The sequence below is a fragment of the Sceloporus occidentalis genome, unplaced genomic scaffold (genome assembly GCF_023333645.1).
Source record: "Sceloporus occidentalis isolate IW3139 unplaced genomic scaffold, rSceOcc1.0.p SCAF_72, whole genome shotgun sequence".
NCBI lineage: Eukaryota > Metazoa > Chordata > Lepidosauria > Squamata > Phrynosomatidae > Sceloporus > Sceloporus occidentalis.
The window spans coordinates 1,951,744-1,977,766 of NW_028317052.1; the positions used below are offsets into that span (position 1 = coordinate 1,951,744).

Genomic DNA, 26,023 nt, shown 5'->3' on the forward strand with positions numbered 1-26,023 from the left:
GATGTGGAAGCGGTCAGCAGAAATGGAAGTGATCAGCAGAGAAGATAGGGAAACATTTAGAGAGTGTTCAAAAGTGGAAGAGAGTAGGCAAGAGTAAACGTGGGCACTGAGCAACAAATTTTGTTCCCGAATCAAAAATTCCACATAATTTTTGGCTGAAACTAATGCTGAAAAAAATAAAAGGACCAAAAACGAACCAAAAAGCATTTCTAGTAATTCTATGTTTTGTACATATTTTAACCCAACTCAATCACAAATAACAGATGGATACAACGTTATTGATATTAATTGGAATAGTTTGCAATTCCGAGTTCCCAAAGAGTGTGAATACCTCTGTGCCCCCGACACGATGATACTATAAATGAAGAGTGTTCTGGGTATGGATGAATGAAAAGGGTTCCTGTGTAGTAACAGAACCACAATGTGACCCTTCTGTGTACCACAAATCATGGCTATATTCCTGTAACATTCACCAGCCACTAAACAATTATATAGGTGCATTATATAAATAATAGACATTAGCTTTCTGCCTGCCTTTTTATTTTGCATAAACTGTTACAGAGCAACACCTGTCTGATATCTGTTAAATGATCTTTCCAATGTATACAGTCTCATTTAGATTATATTCATTCATTTTCTGTAATGTTAAAGCTGAAAATCTGCAGAACAGAGACCAACTGCTAATGACCCTGACATGAGAAACCAACGTGATCTTTAAAAATGATTGTGCCCACCCCCCAACTAGATAATAGACCCCATAGTCTATCGTTTGCTTTACACATGGATGCTTTGTGGTGGTTTGCCTTTGAGCCCCTTGGCACTTTACCTGAATTTGCCCTTTGCCCATGATCTTGTCTACAATCTCATTGTTATCCTTGTTCATCTTGGTCTTATCATAGCACTTTTCGTAGCAGAGAATTCGCAGGTACTGGGATCCCTCCAGTTCGATCTCAAACTCCTGTGGATGAGAAGTCACAGATATAAGATCCAAAAACTTTGAGATGCACCTATTAATGAGTTCATCTAGTGGAACCAGGATGAGGATCAGGTGAATGCACCAAATGAGAAATACTAGGAACCGGCACATATACAGTTACTGACATCATCAAGTCAATTTACCGAATCTACTTATGACTTGGGTTTTGTAATTGTTTTGTAATATCTGGTGTAATGTAAGGGACTATTATATTTGCTGTTAAGTGGCGGCTGGTGGCAAAACCTGGATAATATTCATCTCCTGTCCTAAAAACCTCCCTTTACCCAGCATCTTCTAAAAGGGGAGAAATAATCCGTCAAAGTTGAAATAGCTGCTCCTAAATTATCCACAATTTGGTTTCTAATTCATAAGAATCCTCACCATGCATCCGATCGTTTCGACGTACCCCACCTACTTGCCTTGTAAGAGATGCGTTTGGCTGAACTGCTTACTAAGAAGTGTAATACGCAGTCATCGTTGTTAAGTCAGTTTGGAGCAGTTCTTTTTACACAAGCACCAATGTTTTACAGATATTGGATTGTAAACCGTGGGAAAAATCGCAGATATTGTTTAACAGCAGTGGGAACGCGCACTACGCACTTTAATTGAATTTAAAACAGAAATGCATGCTAGGCTTTGTTTTAATGGGAAGGGGTTATGTCTGCCAGACTTTTTGTTTCTCACCTCATTCCACTCTGGCTCTGTGGTATCACGAAAAACTCTGGTTTTGGCTTTACTGACAAAATAACCAAACGAGTCCACTTCCAGGGTGCAGTAGAGATCTATCGGCAGAGGAAAGCAAGAGAAAATTTTGGTGCACAAAACATCTTATTGCTGCACTGCATTACTGCTAACCACATGTTAATATGTACAGTTATGTACAGTGTTGTCGGACAGATTGCTACAGTAATGTTAACATGTACCATGGCCCACTGTAACCCTTTAGGGGCTGTAGTACTGAACCCCCCACATTCCTCAGCAAACCTCCTCAGAGTTTAATTACAGAAAGAGCAAGGGGTCTGCTCTCTGCATATACCAGGGAAAGAAGTGAACAACAGTAACACATGTAAAGGATTACACTGCCAAGCCTCAATATCTTAAATCAGTATTTTAGTTAGATTGTAAACAAGGTACGGGACATACGGGCTTGATTATCTGGAGCAGTTTCTTCATAACTCTGGGAGTAAAAGGCAAAGTGTTTACTCGGCACTCTAAAGTTAAGGCTATTAGTGATCAGCAGCATCTTGAATACTCCCAATCTTTATGGAGGGGGGCATTTTAAAATACAATTTCTAAAATCTTCCCGAAAAGTTGCAATTTCAAATGATTATTCAGAAACTTATTGGTTTAGAGAACTGCTTTGCTAGCTCGCATAGGGTTATTCCCTATATACAAGAAAATAGGTATACTCCCTAATTGCTGACCAGAAAATATAGGCAGAACAAGAGAAAAATGAATGAGAAAGGGGAGAGAGAGAGAGAGAGAGAGAGAAAGAAGAATAAAACAAAAGAAAAAAAAATACTATCTTGGTATGTCCTTTATAAACCCTGCACTTTATCACTAATAGTAGCTACATCTGAAAACCGAGCAGGTGTCGCTTACTGGCAGAATGGTCGAATCCTTTGGCAGAATGAACGATGACATGCAGAAACCCATATAGTCCAGGAGACTCATCATCTAGAATAGAAAACAGATGGGTTAATATAACAACAATATCCTCAAAGGTCTAGAGAGAAAACAGAACCTTTGTGGAAGAAAGATGCATAAAACCATTTTGTACCCATCTGTAACTGGCTAGCTGGTGGTAAACCTTCAACAGCCCGACATATAAGTATATAAGGGAAGCTGGTAAAGCAAGTACAGATACAGAACTACATATATATCCTCAGAAGATTTCCAGAATACAATCTGTTACACTTAAGAGGCCTCAGGAGCTTTGTCATACAATTATTATCCACATAATTCACAGAATACCCACTGGAAAAATCTCTGGTATTCCCAAAACTCTCTGTTAACTCGCAAAACACTGATTGCTCAACATCTTGTTATCTGGAAACATGAGCCAGCGCAATCATTTGCCACTAAGGTTTTGGTAACGGCTAGTTATATGGACAATCAAGCAAAGACCAACAACGCCTCTTCCCCTGAAGTATATGTAACTAATAGTCATAACTCATAAAAGGCTTCTTATATACATGTTTGGGAGGCAGATATACAGCAGCGGCGATCTCCAAACGCACATGAAGCGTTTCCGGTCTACCTGGGAGAGTTCCTAGGGAATAACCTCACATTCCTCAAGTTCTTCCAGGGAAGCTGGATACGGAGGGGCAACCAACCCTTCAATTGCATGCGAAACATCCGAGCAGGAGACTAACTGATTTTACTATACTGCGGGAGAGATTCCCAACAGATTCCAGGGGGGTAGTAGAAGTATTATTGAACACTCATCTACAGACACCAGACAAGCCAGAAGGGCTTGTTTTTTCCCTCAGAAATCTCATGGTGCTGCCACAACTACAAGGGATTCTGGGTAGGCGCATGCAAATAATGTCAACAATGATCACCTTTTGCCTCTATATCCACTTTATACATGGATCCCTTGAAAGTAATTGCCCGCTGTACAGGACAGCCTTTAGACAAAACTCCGGTAAGAGATGCAGTAGCCAGATCACCGCTCATGGACAGCTGTTGCTGTTCCAAGGAAGCAAAACGTCAATTATTACTTAAAACAAATGGATTTATGAAAAGATTGCCTCTCTAGGAACGTGTCAGAGAGGTGATTATACATATGTATCAACACACATATATACAAAATAATTACACTGCCCCCCCCCACCCCTCCACAAAGAAGTCAGCGTACTAAACTCAACTTACACATGCAGCATCACTAACTACTAAGGACGCTATACTATCTTGGGCAGATACAGCAATGATCATTGTGCCTTTTCAACACTAGTACATCTCTCAGATGTGCCCGTTACTGGCATGATCAGTGTATGTAATTCTCAGAGTATACGATAGCTCATTGTAAACACTGCAAAATATGTGGCAGCTTTAGCGGCATAAATTGTTTTCTCTTGTGTCAATATAATTTGAATCCAAATATGATGATTCTGGTTCATAACGAAACACAAAGTTCGTTGTGCGAGTGTTCATCCAGTATTTTAGTAAATGGCATTCTGTCAATGGAATGTACATTCTTCCCAGCCCATCCGAACCAATACCATAGTAACAATAATTGTGAGGAATCCATTTGTTATTGTCCTTCAACTACTTCCGTCCTTAAGGCTTGCAAGAAGGCAGAAACCCCATGGCAGCTGACAAGCATATTCAGAATACATACATTAAACTGTGACAATCTGCGCAATTTAACATACTCTGTTTATAAGAAATAAATAAAAATAACGCATCCAGGGGCGGATGTACGCAGCCCGAAGGTCTGTTAATGCATTCCTAGCCAGACTGGCAGCAAATGGGTGGATAAACACACTTTTCCGCACATGTAGCAACTTCCATTAAAGGAAATATAAGGCGCTAATCATAATAAGTTAAGGGTGCAATGTAAATTGTGCCTGGTGGGTAATAGCTGTGAGCCTGGCTTGGTTAAATCAGGAGCGGAGTCCTATAACTCTCATCATCCTAAACGCCCCTATTCTTATATCCTTAATTCACAACCTTTAAATGTCGCCATGAAAGCTATAGCTCAGCCCATACCGTGGATTCATTTTAACAAGGAAATATACTAAATGAACATGATATTTAAGATACAGACGTAGATCTATGCAAATACCCTGTGGTCTGTTTTAGGTCTCAGAATCACGGCAGTCACAAAGGTCTGCTGACATTTAAGCATGTAGTTTTATAAAGTAACCCTGGTAAAGGGATATGTCCAGAATAGTAAAGTGTAATCATTAAAATAATCACTTTACAGAAAGTTTACTCTCTCTTTGAATGGAGAATCAACACTCAAGGGCCACAGGACCATTCTGTTCTCTTTACACTGAATTAACGTGAGCTTGCAGTTACTTGAAGCCACGGGGCTCCCATGCTTCTGATAACTTTAGAGAACACTCAAAGATTAGATCTGATCATCCAGTCGCTCCTAAATTACGGCCTCGTGTACCAAAACCTAGGAGTGCACCTGCAGCTAAAATAGCAGAGAAAATCATCAGATCTCAGAAAACCGCCACATGACAGAAAGGAAAACTCATGTGAATTGTTCTATTTATTCAAAGAACAGTTAATATACATTCAATTTGGAATGTATTAAATAGATAGAACACCAGTACCAGTATCCTGGATACATAAACTCTGCATTAACCCCTAATCAATAGAAGAAAGACTATCTTTTTATAAGCAATGAAGAGTTGGCCACTCTAATCCTTTTAACAACTGCATTTTAATCACACAATATATCAGCGCTGCCAAGGGCATTCTGGATACCACAGAAAGTGATGCACATAAAGAAATAAGACCCTTTAATGCTAAGGTATGAAATGTGAATTTAAGAGAACGGTGTGAAAATCACTGCAAAATATTTCACATCTCCGCTGCATTTCAGAAATCACCGGCATATCTGTAACTGATCATGACGCAGTTTTGACATTCCGTGAGTGCACAGCGGCAGCGAAGCCGGGGTTTAAACATTTCTGTCCAAGCAACTGGTCACGGGTTTCGCATGGTCCATTGTCAAGGTTAAACGAAGCTTACACATTTGCTGTTGGCAAGCTGTGACCCCTATGTGGATTTGCATGAATCTCTTTAACTGCAGCATTCCCAAAAGAGTGTGCACAAGACAAGACTCCGATCACTCAGATCCTGTCCAGAGAACAATTACATGAACTGATGGACACGTGTTATACATTACAGCTTGAAAACGTATTAACAAAATGGAGATCTTCATATCTGTAAAGAGACTCTCTGGCGTTTGTATGATTGGCTTGCTTTAGATATAGATGGGCGGATGGAACTGGCTCAAACCCCTTGTCGGCTTCTATTTTGGATAGTGAGTGCTGCTTAACGAGGTGGGCTTGGGTTTTGGCATGGCTTGTGTCAGTTCGCAAAACCATCTCATTATTGTTTTGTTTTGTGTAATACCATCTTTTATTAAGCTTTTCAGGACGAGGGCTTCCTTTCCTAATTTATTCAACCTTACTTCCAGTTCAATGTCTGTATGATTATTATTATTAAATTATTGCACTCATCGCACCTCCCCTTAATTATACGGAACATTACTGCTAAATATACATATGTATACATACCTTTTCAAACAAGTCAATCATTTAATAAGCTTTGTTAGAAACAATAAAGGGTAAGCCATTGAGAAACTAGCGAGACTGGGGCTGATTTTCCCTGTTACTGTGAGGTTACACCTAGCGACTTTATTGTTAAACAGAGCAGTTGCAGCAGAAACATTAGATACCGCAGGTGGAGCAGTTAAAGCAATAACCCGCCACTGATATACCCAAGGGATTGAGGTTTATGTGGGTTGAGGATAAACATGACTCACTGTGGCTTGATATTGTGGGAAACCACTTTCAGAAATGTACTGGGGGCACGCAGACTCCCCCTCACATCATTTATAAATAGAAAGCTTAGATTGATACAAACTGGTTTACTGAAAGCCTGTACTGGGGCACTGTTGGCGACATCATCAACGTACATAACATATAATCAGTGAACATTACCAGATTCTGTTTCCCAAGAAGATATATTTACTCTTCCGTGAACTCTTACTGAACGCTAGTGCCACCTTGTGGGCTAAAGGAGTCCTTCACTTACCGTCCTTATTGCTGATAATGGGCACATTGTGAACCGTTCGCAGCTTGAAGCAGGACCCAGTAAGAAACTGAAGCTCCACAGAGCTGAGTGCAAATGTTTGGAGATCTAGAACAAAAAAAAAGTGTGCATAACTTGAAACTTGACAATAAAATAAAACCAGGCATTAAACGTCATTAAAACAGAGACATAGCTCAAGTAGCTGGAAACTGGAAGTCTATGGGGGTATTAGACTGAACCTGGCAGCTGCCCCTGTTACCTGGAGAGAGTATGTAGGGAGGTTTTTACTACGCTTACTGCAAAAGTATACTTCCAGCAAAATAAGCTCAAATTACATTTTCTATGAATGAAACAATTATGTAGTCCCAAGAGTTTTTCAATATACAACAGATACATTTAAAAGAAATGCTAGACTTTTCCTCCATTAAGCCACCTCAGAGGTTATTTCCCATGATTCTGCGTTTTGAAAATGGTGATAGCAAGTTTTATTTTACGCACTAGTAGCTTGTGATGGATGGGGCCCAATTTTCTCATTCTCACCATGGATACAGAAAATTGGCAAAGGAGGTTTGCACATTACGAAAAAAGTGGTGTTTACGTTTTGGCTACCTCTAAGTGCACATATATTTTTTGATATGAGGGTCAGTCACTCCAAGACCCGACAAGACCGCTCCTGCCTTTGAGAAGCACGGTCCTTCCGCGGGCTTGGATTACATTGTAGCATTCAACACACACAACTTGCGTGCTCACCTTTTTTCTGTAGCTTTTGGATGACTTCTCTCCATTCGGCTCTCTCATAATCAGAGGATAACAGGAATAGATAGCTCTGAAAGGAAGCAGACGAGAATGTGGCAGATACCCGTTTGTACAAGACACAGCACAACTCAATGTGTCACCTAGACTACTAACATGTTTTACTGGGCACTGAAATGCACTGATAAGCACGGCTATGTCACCCAGTGTTTTAGAAAAGGAAAGTGCTCGTTTTTTAATTTATATTTTTAACTGAACATACACATATGCAAGTGAATCTGTCATTTAGAGATGTTCTTCAAAGGATTTAGGATCTTGGCTTCTTGAATGGGATACTTGGATGAAGAACCTATTACAGGAACGTCTCATGACCTTCCCTATTATTTTAGCTACAAATGGTCACCTTAACAATAATCTCATTTTCAGAATGTGCTTGATATGTCCACATTGTATCGTACTCAAGTTCTAAACCCCTTATTTTAAAATGTATCCCCTTTTTTGTGTGGTATCTCCCCCTACAGTGTGTCTCTATAGCCGATTTAAAAGGGTTAACGTTTGGTACCTTCATCTGCTCCGTCTATGTAATGCATTGCTCTGGCCACTCGTTGGGGTAGCCCTATAAGCACTGAGGCCTCTAGGTTGGAATAGCAATAAAGTTCACTCTTACTAATGTAAACCACTTCTGCAGAAACCCCCTCGATGCATCTGACAGGAGATATTGCAAAAGTTGTAAGAAGATCTATAGCCAGCTTTCACAATCTCGGAGGTCTCTTCTTCAGACTTCTGAGGTCCTGAAACTTATGCAACTTTTTTTTTTCTTTCTATATTGACCCAATGAAAGTTATTGTCTTCTACTAAAGACTTCCTTTTATCATCATAGCAATGGTCCAATCATATGGAACACCCCTGGTGTGATAGTGGGACCACTGTGATAGCGGGATTGCGGGGTTGTCTGATATACATGTTATAATTTAGATTCACATGTGTTGTGCTCGGTATGGTCTGTATTATATCACATGTATCCTTACGGCATTCAGGCTGTCGTGTTCCACAGGTTCATGAACCCCATAATGTTTTCAGGCAGCTGCACTTTAGCCACTTGTATATGTTGTCACTCTGTTATCTGAGCCAAACCTACTAGACAAACACCCTGACTCCTTATCATACTGCCAGTGGGAACAATAGAATGGCTCAGTCTCAATCACTCACCCAGACTATCTAATTAATGAATGTCTATGGGGGTTCGGACTTCATTAGCACTGAAATCAGTGGCGGATCTACCGGGGTCGCAGGGGTCGCGACTGCGACCGGGCCCCGGCGGCAGGGGGGCCCAAGCCAAGGGGCCGCCCGAAATCTTTTTTACGTTTTTTTTTTTTTAAAATAAGGCAGGGGCGTCCAACATGAGGCCCGCGAGACCTCGAGGTGCGGCCCGCGTAAGATCGGCAGCCAGGGCAACCGATCTTACACGAGCCGCACCTCAAGCCCTGCTACTTACTTGTGGGAGGGTCTTCTGGACAGCACAGAGGAAGCGGAGTTCACGTGACTTCCTACTTCCTCTGTGCTTTAGCAGAGAAGGCAGAGGGAGGCCGCGCCCCCTGCTGAAGTCTGTGAGCGGCATCGAGGGAGCTGCAGTACAGGTAAGGGGGTGGGGAGGGTGTTTGAATGAGTGTGTGTGATTGAGGGAATGAATCTGTGAATGAATGATTATATGAATAAATGTGTGTGTGTGTGTGTTAGCATGGATGTGTAAGTGCTGGAACCTAGGCATGATGGGACTGTGATTGCTGTTAGCAATCACACTCCTATCATGCCAAGTCAGCCAGTACATGCTGAAACCTGGCCAGCTGCCCCCCTTGTGTAGTGATAATGCCAGCAGTATGGGGTCTGCACTTACAGCCACCCTGTACCAGCATGTACTGGCTGACTTGGCATGATAGGAGTGTGATTGCTAACAGCAATCACAGTCCCATAATGCCTAGGTTCCAGCATTTACTGGATGGATGTGTAAGTGCTGGAACCTAGGCATGATGGGACTGTGATTGCTGTTAGCAATCACACTCCTATCATGCCAAGTCAGCCAGTACATGCTGAAACCTGGCTAGCTGCCCCCCTTGTGTATTGATGCTGCCAGCAGTATGGGGTCTGCACATCACTTACAGCCATCCTGTACCAGCGTGTATTGACTGACTTGGCATGATAGGAGTGTGATTGCTAACAGCAATCAGAGTCCCATCATGCCTAGGTTCCAGCATTTACTGGATGGATGTGTAAGTGCTGGAACCTAGGCATGATGGGACTGTGACTACTGTTAGCAATCACACTCCTATCATGCCAAGTCAGCCAGTACATGCTGAAACCTAGCTAGCTGCCCCCCTTGTGTAGTGATGCTGCCAGCAGTATGGGGTCTGCACATCACTTACAGCCACCCTGTACCAGCATGTACTGGCTGACTTGGCATGATAGGAGTGTGATTGCTAACAGCAATCACAGCGAGCACAGTCCCATCATGCCTAGGTACCAGCATTTACTGGTTGCCTAGGCTAACAGCAATCACACTCCTATCATGCCAAGTCATATTGCTAATTTTGTCCAATTGCGTGTTACCTACTTTTATTAAACATGTGAGTTTTTATTATTATTTTTAAAGGTGGGGGTCATTTTCAGTTTTGGCTAAGTGAACCCTGAATGTTTTGGTCCAGAATTTTCATTTTAGTTCATCCCTAGAATAAATCTAGGGAATCCTGAATTTGCAGTCGCAAAACTTTCAAGGCCCAGAAATCAGTGAGAGGAAGAGTAAAGGTTTTGTGTCATTTTACTTTATTTTAATCTGCATATTTTATTAAAGGCCATATTTTTTGTCACAGTGAAAAATGAGTGCGGCCCGCGCACGGATACAATTCTGATGAAGTGGCCCACTGCAGAAAAAACTTAGACACCCCTGGATTATGCCCTTTGTACATGCGCCCCTTTTTCTTTGATTATGATTCAATATGTAAATTGAATTTGTTGAATTAGTTGAAAAAAAATTGTTGGGTAAAAATCATGTTTTTTTTGGGGGGGTGAGGGGGTGAGGGGGTGGGGGTGGGGGGCCCTTAACAGATTCTCGCACCCGGGCCCTGAGGCATCTAGTTACGCCCCTGACTGAAATCAAGGGGCGTTCCCGGTGATTTCACTGCTTGGCTGCTTTCACTGTTTGAGTATTTAATATTTAAACACGTGAATGTATTTAAGACCCGTATCTGCTGCTCACTGTATTTTGTTTACGTGTTGCTCGTGAATATTTATTTTCTTGTCTAAAATTACATTAGTTTTTTTTTTTTTTTTAAATCAAATTCACCTTGCAATCGTAACATGCATGAATCGAGACCAGATACTTTTGTTAATGTTTCTGAATAAGTGATCTTGATGACGCCAAGCTACATGACTAGTGCAGCTTGATCTGCTCACGATGTGTTGGCTTTGCTGCCCCCATCGCACATATTGGGTGCCGTGTCTTGTGTTTTGTGTTTTCCTGTTAAGTCATTACAGCTAGTCTGCCGTAAACCTCTCACAAACCAAAGTGCTGTCTACACTTGAAATGCAAAGTCTTTGAACATTCAACTTTAAAGAAACGTGTCCTTGTGATACAGACTCAAAGGCAAATACTGGGTATAAAGCCAAATCAGTACAAGTTCTGAAAGTAAGGAGCTCATCCGGCTCCCACGCACTTGTTCCCCTGACAGCCTTACTCACTTTCCACATCAGACACTGCAGAATTCCCCTCCTGGCATCATCCTCTCCAAGTCTAACAGATTCAAAGCATGCAAATAACCATTGCTGTCTACCCTCGGGTCCCAAGTGACAAAACCAAAGCCAAATTTTGCATTTTTTTTTTCTTTTCTACAATACCCAACGCCCCCCCACAGAGTAATAAATCTCTGCAGGGATGAAACAGCCGCCCGGTTCTCAAGCTTACCTTGCCATTCTTGTTATGGATGCGGAAAGGGATGGTGGGAGAGAAAAGGAGCAGCCATGACTCGTACTCAAACATTTTTTTCTTTAGTCTCTCGATCGCACGGCTGGAGCCTTTATTGGACTTCTGATACAGGACAAAGAAAATATCGTCAGAATATGATCTGTGTTTCTTAAGCAAAGTTGACGATTAACCAATTTAGCACATACAATTCAAGTATACGGAATTACATTGACATATGACATTGCATAGAAACCAATGAAATGCCTCATATTGACTGCATTTAAATAAAGACACTTCTCAGTTATCAGCTGTGTCAGAATCCAATGTACCGTTTTTGCTCGAATATAAGACTAGGATTTTTCAGAGCAAATGTTCTATAATGTTTTATAACCCGACTTCAAATAGAGGTCTGACCCAGGTCTCCAGGGGACCCGGATCCTCCTCTCTGTCAGCCGGTGGTTGTCTGCATGATGGGGCTTCTATGACTGAGCGACGACGTGACATGACCTTCCGGCGCTCAATCATTGAAGCCCGGGTGGAAGTGTCGGGCAGCAGCAGATGTCAACTTGGCTGCCCCACTAAACACCAGGGAGTCTGGAGCATGAGGGCAGATGTGCATAACCAGGGGCAGGTTGGCAGATAAAAGGAAATAAAAACAAGAAATGCATTTTTCTCAATGAGTTTTTATTAAATATGAAAAAAGAGTTTATATGGGAATATTTATATGGTATTCTCTTTAAACATAGATAATTAAGAGTTTTCCTCATCTCATAACACAATGCCCCCTGTTTTCTAACACAAATGCTGCAGAAACACACGGGTAACAAAATTATAACCAAAAACAGAACAGGTCAGCACACCAGTAACTGTTCTGTCTTTGTTATTGAGTTGCTTTTGGGGAGGACAATCTGTTTAGGATTTGCCACCCACTTTCTAGGTATATTAATTGCGGTGTGCCCTCCTGCATCCTATATAGTAAATACTAAAACTATAATGCCACAAACTCACCTTTTCCTTTTGAATTTCACTCTTAAGAACTGAGATCTTGGCCTTTGTCTCTTCAATCTCATGGTCAGGGGGAGCGTGGAGCTGGGGGATTGGCTCGGACTCCTCTGGGGAAGGAAACACCAGGTCGGCCAGGGGAATGTACCACTTGCAGTCATACTGCTGATGCTTCCTGTAAGTAACCAAATTCATACAAAATATTTAATGATCCCTGCGCATGGTCTGACACGTCAACTATGCGGTTTATATTCATGTCTTTTCCCTGGGAGAGATACCCTGCTGTGTGCTATGCAGTGGATTACAAATAAATATTCTTGCACACCAAGGCGTTTGTGCCGTTATTTGCTGGCTCCTGCGGAAGTCTCCTACCTTCCTGTTGTGCTGCATGAGCTTTCTTATTATGCTGCTTTTTTTATTAAATACCTCGACTTCATATTGTCACATTGCACACTGGAGTGTCCTGACATTGGAACATGAAAAGCTAGCCACGGTCAGTCTATGCCTTGGCCAAATCATCTTATTATTTTATAACCTTGCCTTTTATTTAAAAGGTGGGGCTCCTGGCAGGACATACTACATGCCCTTCTTACTTTTCTATACTTTCTCTGGGGTCACTTAGAAATGTCCTTGTTTTTGAAAGAAAAGCAAATTGTGTCCATTAAAATAACATGAAATGGATCAGAAATACAGTGTAGACGTTGTAAAGGACTATTGTAGCTGATTTTTAATGAAATATCCTCCTCGGCGTACAGAGGCCCTTTATCACCCCCAACGCTTCGGTGTTCCAATGGTACGCTGTGTTCACTGACCCAAGTTTAACTTTAAAAGATCGTTTGATAACCCTTTTGCAACTATGTTACAGCTAGAAATGTCCTTGTTATCCATGAAAAAAAGTAACCCCAAACCATTATACTTTATGTGGAACATCTAAAAGATGTAGCTACTACTTTACAACTGTGAGTAATTGTTCATTTTCACAATGCTTTGGTTAGAAATGGCTGGGCATTTGACCAGTGTGCTGCGTGACTAAAGCTCATGATCAGATCATGTCCTGGGCCAAGTCAAGTTTAATATTAGAATTTACGAAGCAGATAAAAGCTGGTTCTGTGGCTGTGCCCCTAGTTTGCGTGAAGGTAATACAATTGAATACAATTACATCTCTCTCTCTCTCTTTGAGCAACCTGTGAAAAACTTCTCTACTGACTATTTTCTTGCTGAGAGACCTAAGATCTCTCTTCCAGCAACCTGTGAGAAACTTTCTTGCTGTGAGACCAAAGAACCTGTGTAATCAGCCGCTAGCCAGTCTGGCAACAAAGGTCCTGAAGCACCGTCAGGGGTAAGCTCCTTCACAGGATGCCAATGGCTCGTCTGACACGACTAGAGCTGCCTAAACACCAAGATAATGACAATGGCGCTTCACATCAAGATGCTTCTTTCTCTGCAGTCCACCCACTCACAACATGAAGGTGTGGGAAGCAGTTTGCAGAGCGCCTACACCAAGAAGTCAGTATTGGTTGCATTACTGAGCAGATGTAAGAATGTAATCAGTTTAAATTCCTTGTAGAAATGGCACTATTTCTATGCAAATAGACTGTTTATCTGAAATTGTGTTGGATCATTGCGTACCCGCACTAAAGCAACACACTTACCTCCATCGAGGAATTACTTCTGGACAGAAAGTCCAGCCAAACCCAAACATTGATTTGGAAACTCATTTTACAAAACACCTATTACCACCTACCCAACAGTTGCCTTCTTGAGCTTGGCACAAAGGAGAAGGTCTGTAAACAAGAAGAGATGCCGCAGTTTGCGTGAGTTTTCAGATAGCTCCACCAAGAAACCATCTTTCACCAGCTGCCGGGTCTGGAACGAGACAGAGAACAGAAAATGGAAGAAAAAAACCCACAAGTGTTATAAACAATAAAAACATTGCACAGATTCTACAATAGAAACAATCTATAAATCATCAAAGCAACTGTTCTTGTGGTACTGCACGACTCAAAAAACGCTTCCATCCTCCTTTACATGTTTTAGGATGCTCATATGGAGCACGTAATAAGGCAATATGCAGCCGCCTACTGGATACACGCTGCCCTTCTACATTCAGTAAGCCGATGTAAAAATGTAGTATATCCAGCAAGCGGCTGCATGCATGTAATTTACTAGCCGCTGGCTTCAAAGCACCAGGGCTTTTTAATATTTTTTATCTCGGTCCGGTCTGGATCACAGAGCTGCCACCAAGCAAACTGATCGTTACAGATGCTAAACCGAAAAAGGAATGGTACACAGCGTGTTTCCTCAAATTAGAGCGTTATGTGTTGGGCTTCCTTTATTATGGACCTGAGGTCCAAATAATTATGTGACTGATAATAGCTATTAGAATGTAACTAAGCCACGTGGCTTCACTGTAACATACATTCATTCAGGATAATTATACATCTAACGTGAAAGGGGGGGGCTACAGGATGGATAAGGAACGTATATTTTATTTAAACAGGGTTTGGTTTGTGTTACAATATTATTTCTTTGTTACAAAGTCAGTACACAACTATTTCCTTTGACAAAATGATGCTGCGTTTGCGCTCTAAAAATCATGGAAACATAAAAGGATGACAACACTTTGTCTGATCCTTAGTGACTTCGACTACATCATCTTCCTCCCCTCCGGCGGCTGAAAGATGCATTGTATGGATGTGAATAATTGACCTCATACAGGCTGTGAGCTGCCCTCCAATCTTCTACATGCTTATGTCATTCTAAGCAACATAAACACGCTAACAATGAACCCTTTTAGCTAAAATGTTCTAGACAAATTGGGTTCCCTTTGGTTCATAATCTGACAGCAAAACTCTCAATGATGTGACATATTAAGAATTCGACTGAAGCTTCGGTAATGAATGACTCTAGATTGTATTTGAGCTTTAACCGTTAAGACTGCCAACTTCACGCGCTGTAGATTAAACAGTACAAGCAGTAAAAATATGTCAAGAATGGTTGGCCTTGAGATATTTCTTAATAATTTTTTACATAGTGACGTTACAGGGGACACAAACGGGTCATACGCCGCCTGCTAAGCCATGCAAACAGAGCACAGGATTAGCAGTAGGGTTCCAAGGTGATCTTCACTGAAGGATCATGGGTTATTTGTCATATTTGGTAGCAGTCAGAGCTGCAAAACATAAATCTAAATAACAAAAGAATATTAAAAAAAATAATAAATAATTTGGAATTCAATTACATCCAGATCTTGGATGCCAACGCTCTAAAGATCACCAGTCAGCTAAATGGTGGCTGCGGCTTATTGAGGTCTAAGTGATTTGTGCTTCAGGCTCATGAGGAGACAATGTCACATCAATAAACACATTTGTACTTATTCTCATTTTTTCCCCTTGAAGGAAAAAGAACCACACAAGAAACTAAATACATTTTAAGAATACTCTACCATACGATGTATGAAGAAATTCCACTAAACATGTAATCATGTTACACAATCCCCTAAACTGCAATTCATAGAGTTATCCATAGAAAGAAAATCTGCTATGTGTGGCCTTATTAACCAAAATAGGAAATGCTTTATCATAATATATGTTTAACCCTTCCTATGTCTTTTACACGCCAGCATGCACTGGTGTAAGGATCCAAATTAATAATGCCTTTATTTGCATCTTTCGTCTGACATGCATCTCAGTTCAGTCCTCTCCTGAATGTTTTATTATACGATGAAGGCACGTTATAGCCAGCATGTCCTTCTCTATCTAGCGAAGCAGAAGACTATCATAATTAGGCAAGACTCCCTTCCCCTGCCCCTCTCTCACCTCTCCCTTTGGAGTTGTGACTGCAGTTCTCCTTGGATCAATATCCTCATTGATGCTGGACAAGAAGTTCTGTGAAATACGAAGGGCGTCTTGAAGTAATGGGTAGTCCGGGTGATCAGTGGGGGTGTGTTTAAGAAGATCCTGGGGGGGGGGGGCGGAAAGCATTGATTTACATTTTACATCATCTCCTAACAAACAGATTATCACATAACATACGACTATATGATAAAACCACTGCAATATGTATAAAAGATAAGAGTTACACACTGGAGTTTATTCACATAAGTGGCAAAGTGGTAGTTTGGACTCACAGGTATAATACTCACAGGCATAGGTCTGATGAAACAGCGGCTAGGATGGCCCTGTATAATGTGTATTTAAATCACTGACACGTCACCAGGTAAACTATACTTTACAGACATTCTTGGGAACGTGTCAGGATTGGCCCTCTATTGAGCATAATTAAATCAGTGAGTTTGAAAACATAACTCTTGCAAGCTCCCTAAGTGACTAAAGCCCATTATCTCTGCTGTGAATGCAATTTATTGGGCAGAAACGGCAGCAACATGAATATTAGTCATATTTAACAAAAAATGCATACACTGAATAATAAGGAGTCAGTTCTGTATTTTGGAAAAAGCACATAAGCTGACCAGCCACATCGAGGCATCTATTAACGGATAATTGGATGTGGACTTTAAAGACTGATTTCATTTCGTATGACAGATATTAATTTGGTCTGGAAAGTCAGCCATAATGATGAATAATAATTATTTCTCATACGCCATGAGCTTTGGCTAAAATATAATACTAACCCCTCGTGGATACCTAATAAATATACTTGCAGGCTGGGAACACTTTCAATGTGTTCTCCCATGTACAGAAGATGATGGAATGCTGTACACCAAGCAACATATACCCTCATATGACTCGAATCTTTGCTGTACAACTTGTCATTAAATAAATGAAGACTCCGAAGAATCCCAAACCAGCTGGGTATCCGTACCTTTTCCCAAAGCCTATATTTTATAGTGTATAGAAGTAATATGTCATGGCGTTTACAGATTAAAACCATCAATATACACTTAAGTCCCCCTACTGTGGATACCATGAGGAAATAAGTTAGAATCTACATTATTCCTCTTTTATTTTGTTATCGCTGCCCTGCGAAGTTGTGGATTTGTAAGGGTGAGGTGTGAAGGAAGGAGAGTTCTCAAGGACAGAAGAACGATTAGACAATGCTGGTCCAGCCACAGACTGCCACCGATCTCTGCCTTCATAGGTTTCAAACTGAATATTTTAAAAACAAAAAAGCACAAGCCATAGATGGCTTTAGCAACTGAACTTCATTATCCTAAAAGCTGTCATGCTGATAGTTCCCCAAAGTCCATGTCCTGTGCTTGCCTTTTCACGACCACTGGAGGGCAGTGTCTGCAGCAGCCATACCTCGGCCTTCCCATAATAACACTGTCACATTTGGTTACACATCAGAACATTACGGGACATTACTCAGACAATAACACAATAGATGCAAATGACACTGAGCAGCATGTGACATTTAGAAGAACGCCGACATAAAAGGCAATTGTACAATACGGAAATATGCGTGTTAAATTAAGATTTGTTCTTCTTTCAATGACATTTCCTATAGCAGTGAATAAAATAAATTTTAACTCTTCATAGAAATCTTGACTATTTAGGATACTAAGAATTATGACTATCCTGCCATGTGCAGGAACATGCAACAAAGCCATAGGCAGGAGTATTGAAGAAGTGAATGGTTCATAGGCTACAATCACATCCTCAGGGGAAATAATGTTTGAGGAATTGCCCTGACAAAAAATAACCTTGTATAACAGATTGATTTTGGTAAAGGTCAATGTCCAGCCTTTCTGAAGTTCTGCAGACCTTTGCTAGAAGATCCCAGTGTTAAGATGATGAGGACTGCACTTTTATCCAAGTCCCAGAGCATGGCTGTGAAATGGTACATGTATAATTATATAGTCGGTGATAAATACTTACATGCAGGACCAGTGTGCTACGAGTCACACGATCTATGGGTTTGTACAGCAGTGCTAAAAACAGAAAGAGGAATAAAGACAAAAGAATAAGCAACGGTTTGGAAGTAACAAAGCAGAGTATATCACGGTGATCACGCAGCACTCACTAAGGTACTATATGGAGTTACTATAAAGAGTATTGTAATGTACTATTAAGCCAATACATGAGTATGCAGATAAGTTCTTCACTGACTGTAATAGATATTAGGACCACCGACCTATTCCAGTAATGTCCTATTCGCTTACAGCAGAGACATTCATTTTAAGAAATCTCTATACATGGTGCCCAAAGACTAGGCTGACTAGGATTGCCACCGGTGCACCTTCCATGTCAGGTAAACCAATCCCTTATGGTGTTACTGATGGAAGCAATATGCAACAAAATGGGGGCCAGTGTCATATGGTCCACATTGCAAGTAGATGCAACTACTACTACATCCACTACTGCGGCCTGCACCCATACCAGTCAGTTCCAGTGCTGACTGAGGTCCGTGAGAGGTCTTTGAGACCCCTTGTTCTCATGCGCAGAAAGCACTACCACTGATTATATTTTTTACAGGATTAACCAATGCATATTAAAGTACTTACAAAGTAAGGAACAGGTTCCAGAACTAGAGAGGACAAACACCAGGGCTGAAGATAGAACAATGTAATTAGAATAGCTATAGATATACCAACACAAAAAGGTAGGCACTTTGAACTGAACCAAAGGGTCATTTCTTGCAACCATTACACTGCTGTATCATTACTTCAATTACAAGCAGGGAATGACTGCAAGCCGCATTACACACAGATGGGGTTATCTATAAAAAGTGAATTCGATACAAAGTCTGAAATGCGATGCCACCACCATAGCATCCGGCTGAATAGTCACATCCGCCGTGGAACTTCATAGACTGCTTTAGCGAAAAGTACATTGACACCTTCAACTAAATAAGAGCCTATATTCCAAAATGAGTACTCGGTGGCGCATGAAACACCTCCTCTGCATGGTGACGTTCCGGCCATTTAAGGCTGAGGCAGAATATGCGGAAAATTTGTAGAATCTTGAACAGCTTGTGAACGTTTGAGAATAAAACAATAAATCATACAATACCGAATACTGTGAATTCTTCACTATTCGTGTGTGTATTACAATGACTGGCATCAAAACCATGTAAGACGGGATGCATCACGTGCCATTCCAATCATTCAAGTAGAACACATTCACTAAAAAAAACTCTTGTAGAACTCACCCTATCTATTAATCCATTAGATATTGTCCCCAAAGTAAAACCCTGACTGCTGGAAAGAGTCCATCACTCGTAAGCAGCAGACGGCGCGTTTGCTTTTCTGATTCAGTACGCCTCCTGACAATAAATGAAATCACTCGCAATCATTTGACATGAGACTGAGATCAGCTTTTTGTCTCATCTCTTTGGAGCGTGCTTTTTAACTACTACCTCGAGGAAGAGAACAAATACGGATATAAATAGCAGTAATGTTGCCAGGCGCTGGCTGAGTTGAGGAGAGGGGGTCTGGTACTCACTCCTTACACCCCACTGAAACAAATCCCAGCATCTCAGAACGCGTACAGTAAGCAGATTCATTCTGCATAGACTCGCTGGGGTATCAAAAACAAGCAGCTGCTCATACAATTACACCGCCCTACCTGTCTTTATGGAAACTAGGTCTGAATGGGACATATCACGTATAGTTATACGAAGCATGAGAAGTGAAAAAGGGGACATGATGTCAGAATTGTTAGGATCTTTATTGGAACCCATAACTTAATATTTTTATTAGCAATAGTACTGAAGGTCTTAATGGTAAGGTATGAATTTTTGCAGATGATACAAGCGTCAGCAACAGAGTAGAAATTTCAAATGGAAAGTGATTTCAGTAAATTAGAAGAGTGGTCAAGCAGAAGTTTTATGTTGAAAAATGTAAAATAATGCATTTGGGATGTAAAAATCCCAAGGCAGAATATATAATACATAATGACTTCTGATGACTTATGCAGACAACACAATGAGGTGTTGGAAAATGCAAGCAGGGTGTCGGGTTGTATAGCGAGAGGCATTAGTAGCAGGAATCTAAGACCAAGGAGGACCGATAATAGTCTGAGTCTTTACATCAGGAAAAATGGGCAGACAAGATGGGCCGAATGCTTCTCATCTGCTGTCAAATTTTAGGCTTCTATGCTGTTAAGTAAATAAGTGTTAAAACGAGTTTCTTCTGTAGCGCTGAGCAGACATAAATCATCTACTTAATTTGTATTCTGCAAGGATCAAATTATATACTTTACTGACTTTCAGAAATATGATGCAACATATCTAAAAACTTTTTTGTTGCTTTAATGAGGGTATCATTTGATTCCCGTGAACTGTAACACTTTTAGCGTTGTGTTTAATGGGTTCCATAACAATTACTGTAATTTACTCAAGGAACAAAACAGCTGCCGCATGTATCATAAAGCAATTCATAAGCTCGTTGAAGTGCAAGAAAAGTGGATATTACAAGCAATACAACTTCCAAGCCTAGAATTCCAAGAAAGGAATACATTTTTCTTTGTCGCCCCTTTGATGCAGTTTGTGTTATTGATCGGTGGGGTAACAAGGCCATGTTCATCGCAGAGACTTTATTCAGAACCTTCAAATGGCCATAGAGAACTTAGACAGTGTAACAAAATGTTTGTCTCTCGTAAATTATCATGGGGTATAAAATGTCTTCAAGGCCCTATATTTGTTGTGGAGTCGGCACCGTTTCTGAACACATACCTTGTACTGCGCAACAAACGCCACAGTTACCCAGATTAAACAACCCCTAAAATACCCCACAAAAAGCCCTCTCTATTCCGAGACCGATAGGAGCTCTTTTTATTATTTTTTTTAACTGAATTCAGAGTTAAAGTTCTGGGACAGATGTGTGCGTACATGAAGCGTGGGCACCTGCCCGCTAACAGCAAACACGCAGTTTCCCTGTTTAATGGAAGTCCCGTGTGTGCTGTTAAAACATACAACACTTCCATCTGGAGCAGGACTGCTTTGATTCAGCAGCCCTGATTACACTTTATAAACATGTTGGCCCTTTTGGCGCTTCTGTGTATATAAAACACATTTGAATGGTGCACTTTACATTTTGAGAAACGAGCTCTGATTGTTGAAGAAACACCCCAGCCGTATTTTCATGTAAAAACGTACTGCATTTCTCTGTATGCGCAGTCTTTAGTAACTGATATTAAATGCTTCCTACATCCCTGAAAGCTGCTTTTAGTAAAGGCCAGGAGGAGTTAAATGAGACAGAAGACTCATTCTCTATCTTCAGTTACTAAAGAATGCCAGCACCTATTCACATGCAGTAAAACACATGGAAGTCAATGCAAGATGGACAAAAGAATTATTCTTCTAAACTAGGCTGTCCCCAAATCATTTGCTCACTAGCCAATGTTAAGGTTACGTGCGATCATAATCACCGCATGCGCTCCTTACTCCTTACACGGGTGTTTGTCGCGTGTCCATGACAGTCACATGCCTGTCCAATGCACGTCTCCAATCTCCTGCGATACTGTCCTACATGCCTTCTCCAGGAGGGCTATTTTTCATCTCAGTGAGGAAATAATTTGTTACATTGTGTCCAAACCCAGAGGTCATTTTAGGCTCAATATCCATCTGGCTCCTGCATCACTTTAGCATTTGAACTGGCCAGAGGGGGAAGCCTTTTGGGTTATGCGGTGGAGGGTCTAGGTACTGGAAATAGATGCAGATATTTCATTATGTAGGTCATTAATCACAAGGTCATGGTTTTTTATTCACAGCTGGGCTAGTGAAAGGTTAGTGAAACAGCTAGGCTCCCCTTCTCCATTCCATCCAATGGAGTAATACGTGTTAAGAGTACTAATATGCATTCTTTCAAAACAGAAAAAAATATCTAGTTACATAATTCATAATAATTATACACAGAAGAGGCAGCCCTGCAGCTGCCCTCCCTCCTCCATGGTCTTACTATCCTGCTTTAAGCAGCCAATCAGTGGCAGGAAAGTGCTACCATTGGAACCAAAGGGAGCACTTTTCATACATCCACAGGGCTATCTGAACAGACCTCCGGCCACAGTATTCACCAAGGCAGAGGTGGCACAGACTGGTGGCACAGTACAAACGAGAAAACAAAATGCAAACCAGCAGGTAAAAGGTTAAAAATAATGGAATTACAAGCAGAGTTTATGTAAAGTTATTACTTTTATACACAATGCCTGTTTTTACAAGACGCGTACACCGGATTTGTGTTCTGCTTAGGGCTGAAACTAATCGATAAAATCGATAATAATGATTAGTTGAATCGATTTTATCCTTATATAATCCGACCTCAAACAGAGATCGGATTATAACACTAGAATCCAGTTCCCCTGCAACGCTGCAGGGGACCTGGATTCCCCTCACTGTCGGCCGGTCTCTCACTTTCGTCTCTCTCCCCCCCACCATACACCCCTCTGACTTCTCCCCCCTCCCATACACTGCTCTGCCTCCCTCCCAGCTCCCTGGTATTTTGTGAGCCTCCGTTGCTGACAGGCACTTTCACTGCAGCTTCATAGAAGCCTCAGCGTAAGTGAAGGGCAGTAACGGAGGCTGTCTGTGCGATGCAGACCCCCACCAGCTGACAGAGAGGATGATTCTCTGCAGGAGACCTCGATTCTCTGTCAGCCGGTGGGGGTCTGCACGATGCGCACAGACAGCCTCCGTTACTGCCCTTCACTTACGCTGAGGCGTCTATGAAGCTGCAGTGAAAGTGCCTGTCAGCAACGGAGGTTCACAAAATACCAGGGAGTCGGGAGAGAGGCAGAGTGGTGTATGGGAGGGGTCAGAGGGGTGTATGGGAGCCACCCTCCCATACACCACTCTGGCTCCCCCCCGCCACTCTGCCTCTCTACCCGGCTCCCTTGTGTCTTGTGAACCTCCGTTGCTGACAGGAGGCAGAGTGGAGTATGGGAGGGGGAAGAGGCAGAGTGGAGTATGGGAGGGGGGAGGAGGCAGAGTGGAGTATGGGAGGGGGAGGAGCCAGAGTGGTGTATGGGAGGGGGAGGAGCCAGAGTGGTGTATGGGAGGGGGGAGGAGGCAAAGTGGTGCATGGGAGGGGGGGGCAGAGTGGAGTATGGGGGGGCCAGAGTGGAGTATGGGAGGGGGGAGGAGGCATAGTGGAGTATGGGAGTGGGGAGGAGGCATAGTGGAGTATGGGGGGTATAATGAATTTCAGGGAGGCATAATGGCATATCTGGGGGAGAGAGCGGTGTATAGGGCAGGTAGAGTTGTGTATGGGGGTATAATGAATTTCAGAGCGGCATATCTGGGGCAGGCAGAGTGGTGAATCAGGGAGAATTTCAAGGTGGTGCAGGGCATTTATGGGGAGCGGAGTGGCATATCAGGGTGCACAGTGGCATATAGGGAGGTATAAGGCATAAATGGGGGCAAGTGGCATATTGGAAGTTATAAGGCATATCAGGGGGGGCATAAGACATATCTGGGGGTAAAAGGTATATTATTATTATTATTATTATTATCCTTTATTTATATAGCGCCAACAGTTTACGCAGCGCTTAATACAATACATAAATTCAAGGGATATGACAAGACAAGAATTGACAGACTAAGACAAACCGATACATTTGGTGGAGAGAGCCCTGCTCGCAAGCTTACAATCTAGAGGGGCTCAGTTGGATATCACTGGCATATAAGGAGTATAAGGCATATCGGGGGCACAGTGGAATCTCTGGCATATAAGAGGTAAAAGGCATATATGGGGCAGAGTGGCAAGCTGGGGGTCAGATGTGCATAACTGGGGGCAGTTTGGTAAATAAAAGAAAATATAAACAAGGCTTTTTTCTCAGTTTTTATTAAATATGAAAAATAGTTAACATATGAATTAGTATTTACTAATAGCTTTGTACACTGTTTGGGTTCTTGTAGCTTTTATTATGTCAGTAAAATAAGAAGGTGAATAGCGAGAGGCCATTGCAATAAAGAGATGAAAGTGTAAATTGTACGTTTTTTATTACATTATTTAAAATAAAAAAATTTGCATTTTTTATCCGTTTAATCGAAAAAATAATAGGCCAACTAATCGATTATTAAAATAATCGTTAGTTGCAGCCCTAGTTCTGCTGTCCTAGACACTGCTCCTTAACACTGCTATGTGTTCTACACGGCACGAGGACACTCCTAACATCAAAACACGTATGCAGCACATAAACTCCATACTTCCCAACAAAAGCCTTGGGCATCCCAGAGATAAGTTATTATTAATTTTAATGTCAATGAGTCATTCAGGCAAAACACTAAACAATGGAGACACAGCCCTTGCTAAGAATTCACTGACATGTCTTGAGCAGTCCAGATTTGGATGGGGATATCACATGGGTTGGATAAGGTAAGGCATTTTCTATAGATCATTAAGTAACAAACTGTTCAAGATGGTTACAAAAAAAGAAAAAAGCATAGCAGTGACGCAGGTATTCATTGGTAGCTGGAAGGAGCTCGTTCCTGGTAACCAGGACGACACGTCTTTCCAAAACTTTACACCTAACAATGGGATCATTAGATGTTTTTTAGTCCCCGAGGGAAGTAAACAAGTCTTATTATTGAATGTAAGCATGTGACACACAGACATTTTATAAAGCGCTGGTGTGCCGGGTTGGCATACAGACCTTTGCCATATACCTTTCATTGAAGTTCGTAAATAAAAAGCAGATTATTAGCGGCTCTTGTGATGCCAGATGATTAGGTCTGGCATGTATGCTGTTAGAGAGGGCAGCTATGATCTAGTAATAAAGTGTTGAGGGTACCAAGGTAAGTATACCCTTTCCTCAAGTTTATTTAGCCAGCAGCCAAAAGGGTTTATGGAGCCAAACACATTCACACTCATTGGGTTATAGCTGTCCATGAGCCATGCGAACGGTGTTAGAAACACCTGATGACTTCTAAGTGAACTTGTTAAATATAGACTGCAGATTAAGGAACTTTGTACAAAACACAATTACCTCCTTCCCATCAGGTTCCATTAGAAACAGACAGATGAAACCTAGCAATAGTAACCAATGACAGATCATTAACACTGTATAAGTCATATCTACTATATAAAGAGCCTTCTACTACCGGGAGTGTAAACCTTACAGGGCAGAGACCATTACATGTATGACAATATCTGTAGACTACTGTACATATTGTACCCCCTCCTTTTATTACACTGTAAACTGTAAAGCACATCTGTTAGGGCTTAATAAATAAAATATACATACAAGAAGCTGACCTACCCAAGGTCACACAGCACAGCGTGTATAAGCACGCAGTCTAGGGTCACAGCTTATTGGCTCAGTCACCACCGCACACTCACAGTCACCTTCCTCTGCCTATTGTTTATTCGGTGACCTGGATGCATCCCTCTGCAGTGGCCGTCCCTCCCCACCGCTCAGCATCATCCATTCATGTCCTACACACATCTGACTTATGCCGGAAGAAACGCCCCTCCCCACGGTAATACTCCTAAGTAGTCATCAATGAAAAGACTAAAATGCCATCACGTTCTAAGACTAGCCATTGGCACTTTGTGAGACCCATAGCTGCAGACATGCAAAATTCATTCCTTTTTGGTCCTTCTTCCATGAGTCTGCTGACAGCAGAGCAGCTGGATTCACTATTATCAAAGCATTTAC

The 26,023-nt window shown here is 41.6% G+C and overlaps 1 protein-coding gene across 2 annotated transcripts in view; it reads right to left on the reverse strand.

The window, feature by feature from the left end:
- The window catches only part of LOC149286076 (active breakpoint cluster region-related protein), a 120,203-nt gene that overhangs the window by 27,178 nt on the left and 67,002 nt on the right, over positions 1-26,023 (reverse strand). For both annotated transcript variants that reach the window (XM_089494353.1, XM_089494354.1), the window contains 10 exons: positions 18,305-18,357; positions 16,283-16,423; positions 14,209-14,330; positions 12,471-12,639; positions 11,463-11,582; positions 7,505-7,580; positions 6,758-6,862; positions 2,579-2,653; positions 1,661-1,758; positions 827-958 (listed from right to left, as the gene is read on the reverse strand). In XM_089494353.1, coding sequence (XP_089350479.1) covers positions 827-958; positions 1,661-1,758; positions 2,579-2,653; positions 6,758-6,862; positions 7,505-7,580; positions 11,463-11,582; positions 12,471-12,639; positions 14,209-14,330; positions 16,283-16,423; positions 18,305-18,357 — 1,091 coding nt within the window. The remainder of the gene's footprint in view (positions 1-826; positions 959-1,660; positions 1,759-2,578; positions 2,654-6,757; positions 6,863-7,504; positions 7,581-11,462; positions 11,583-12,470; positions 12,640-14,208; positions 14,331-16,282; positions 16,424-18,304; positions 18,358-26,023) is intronic.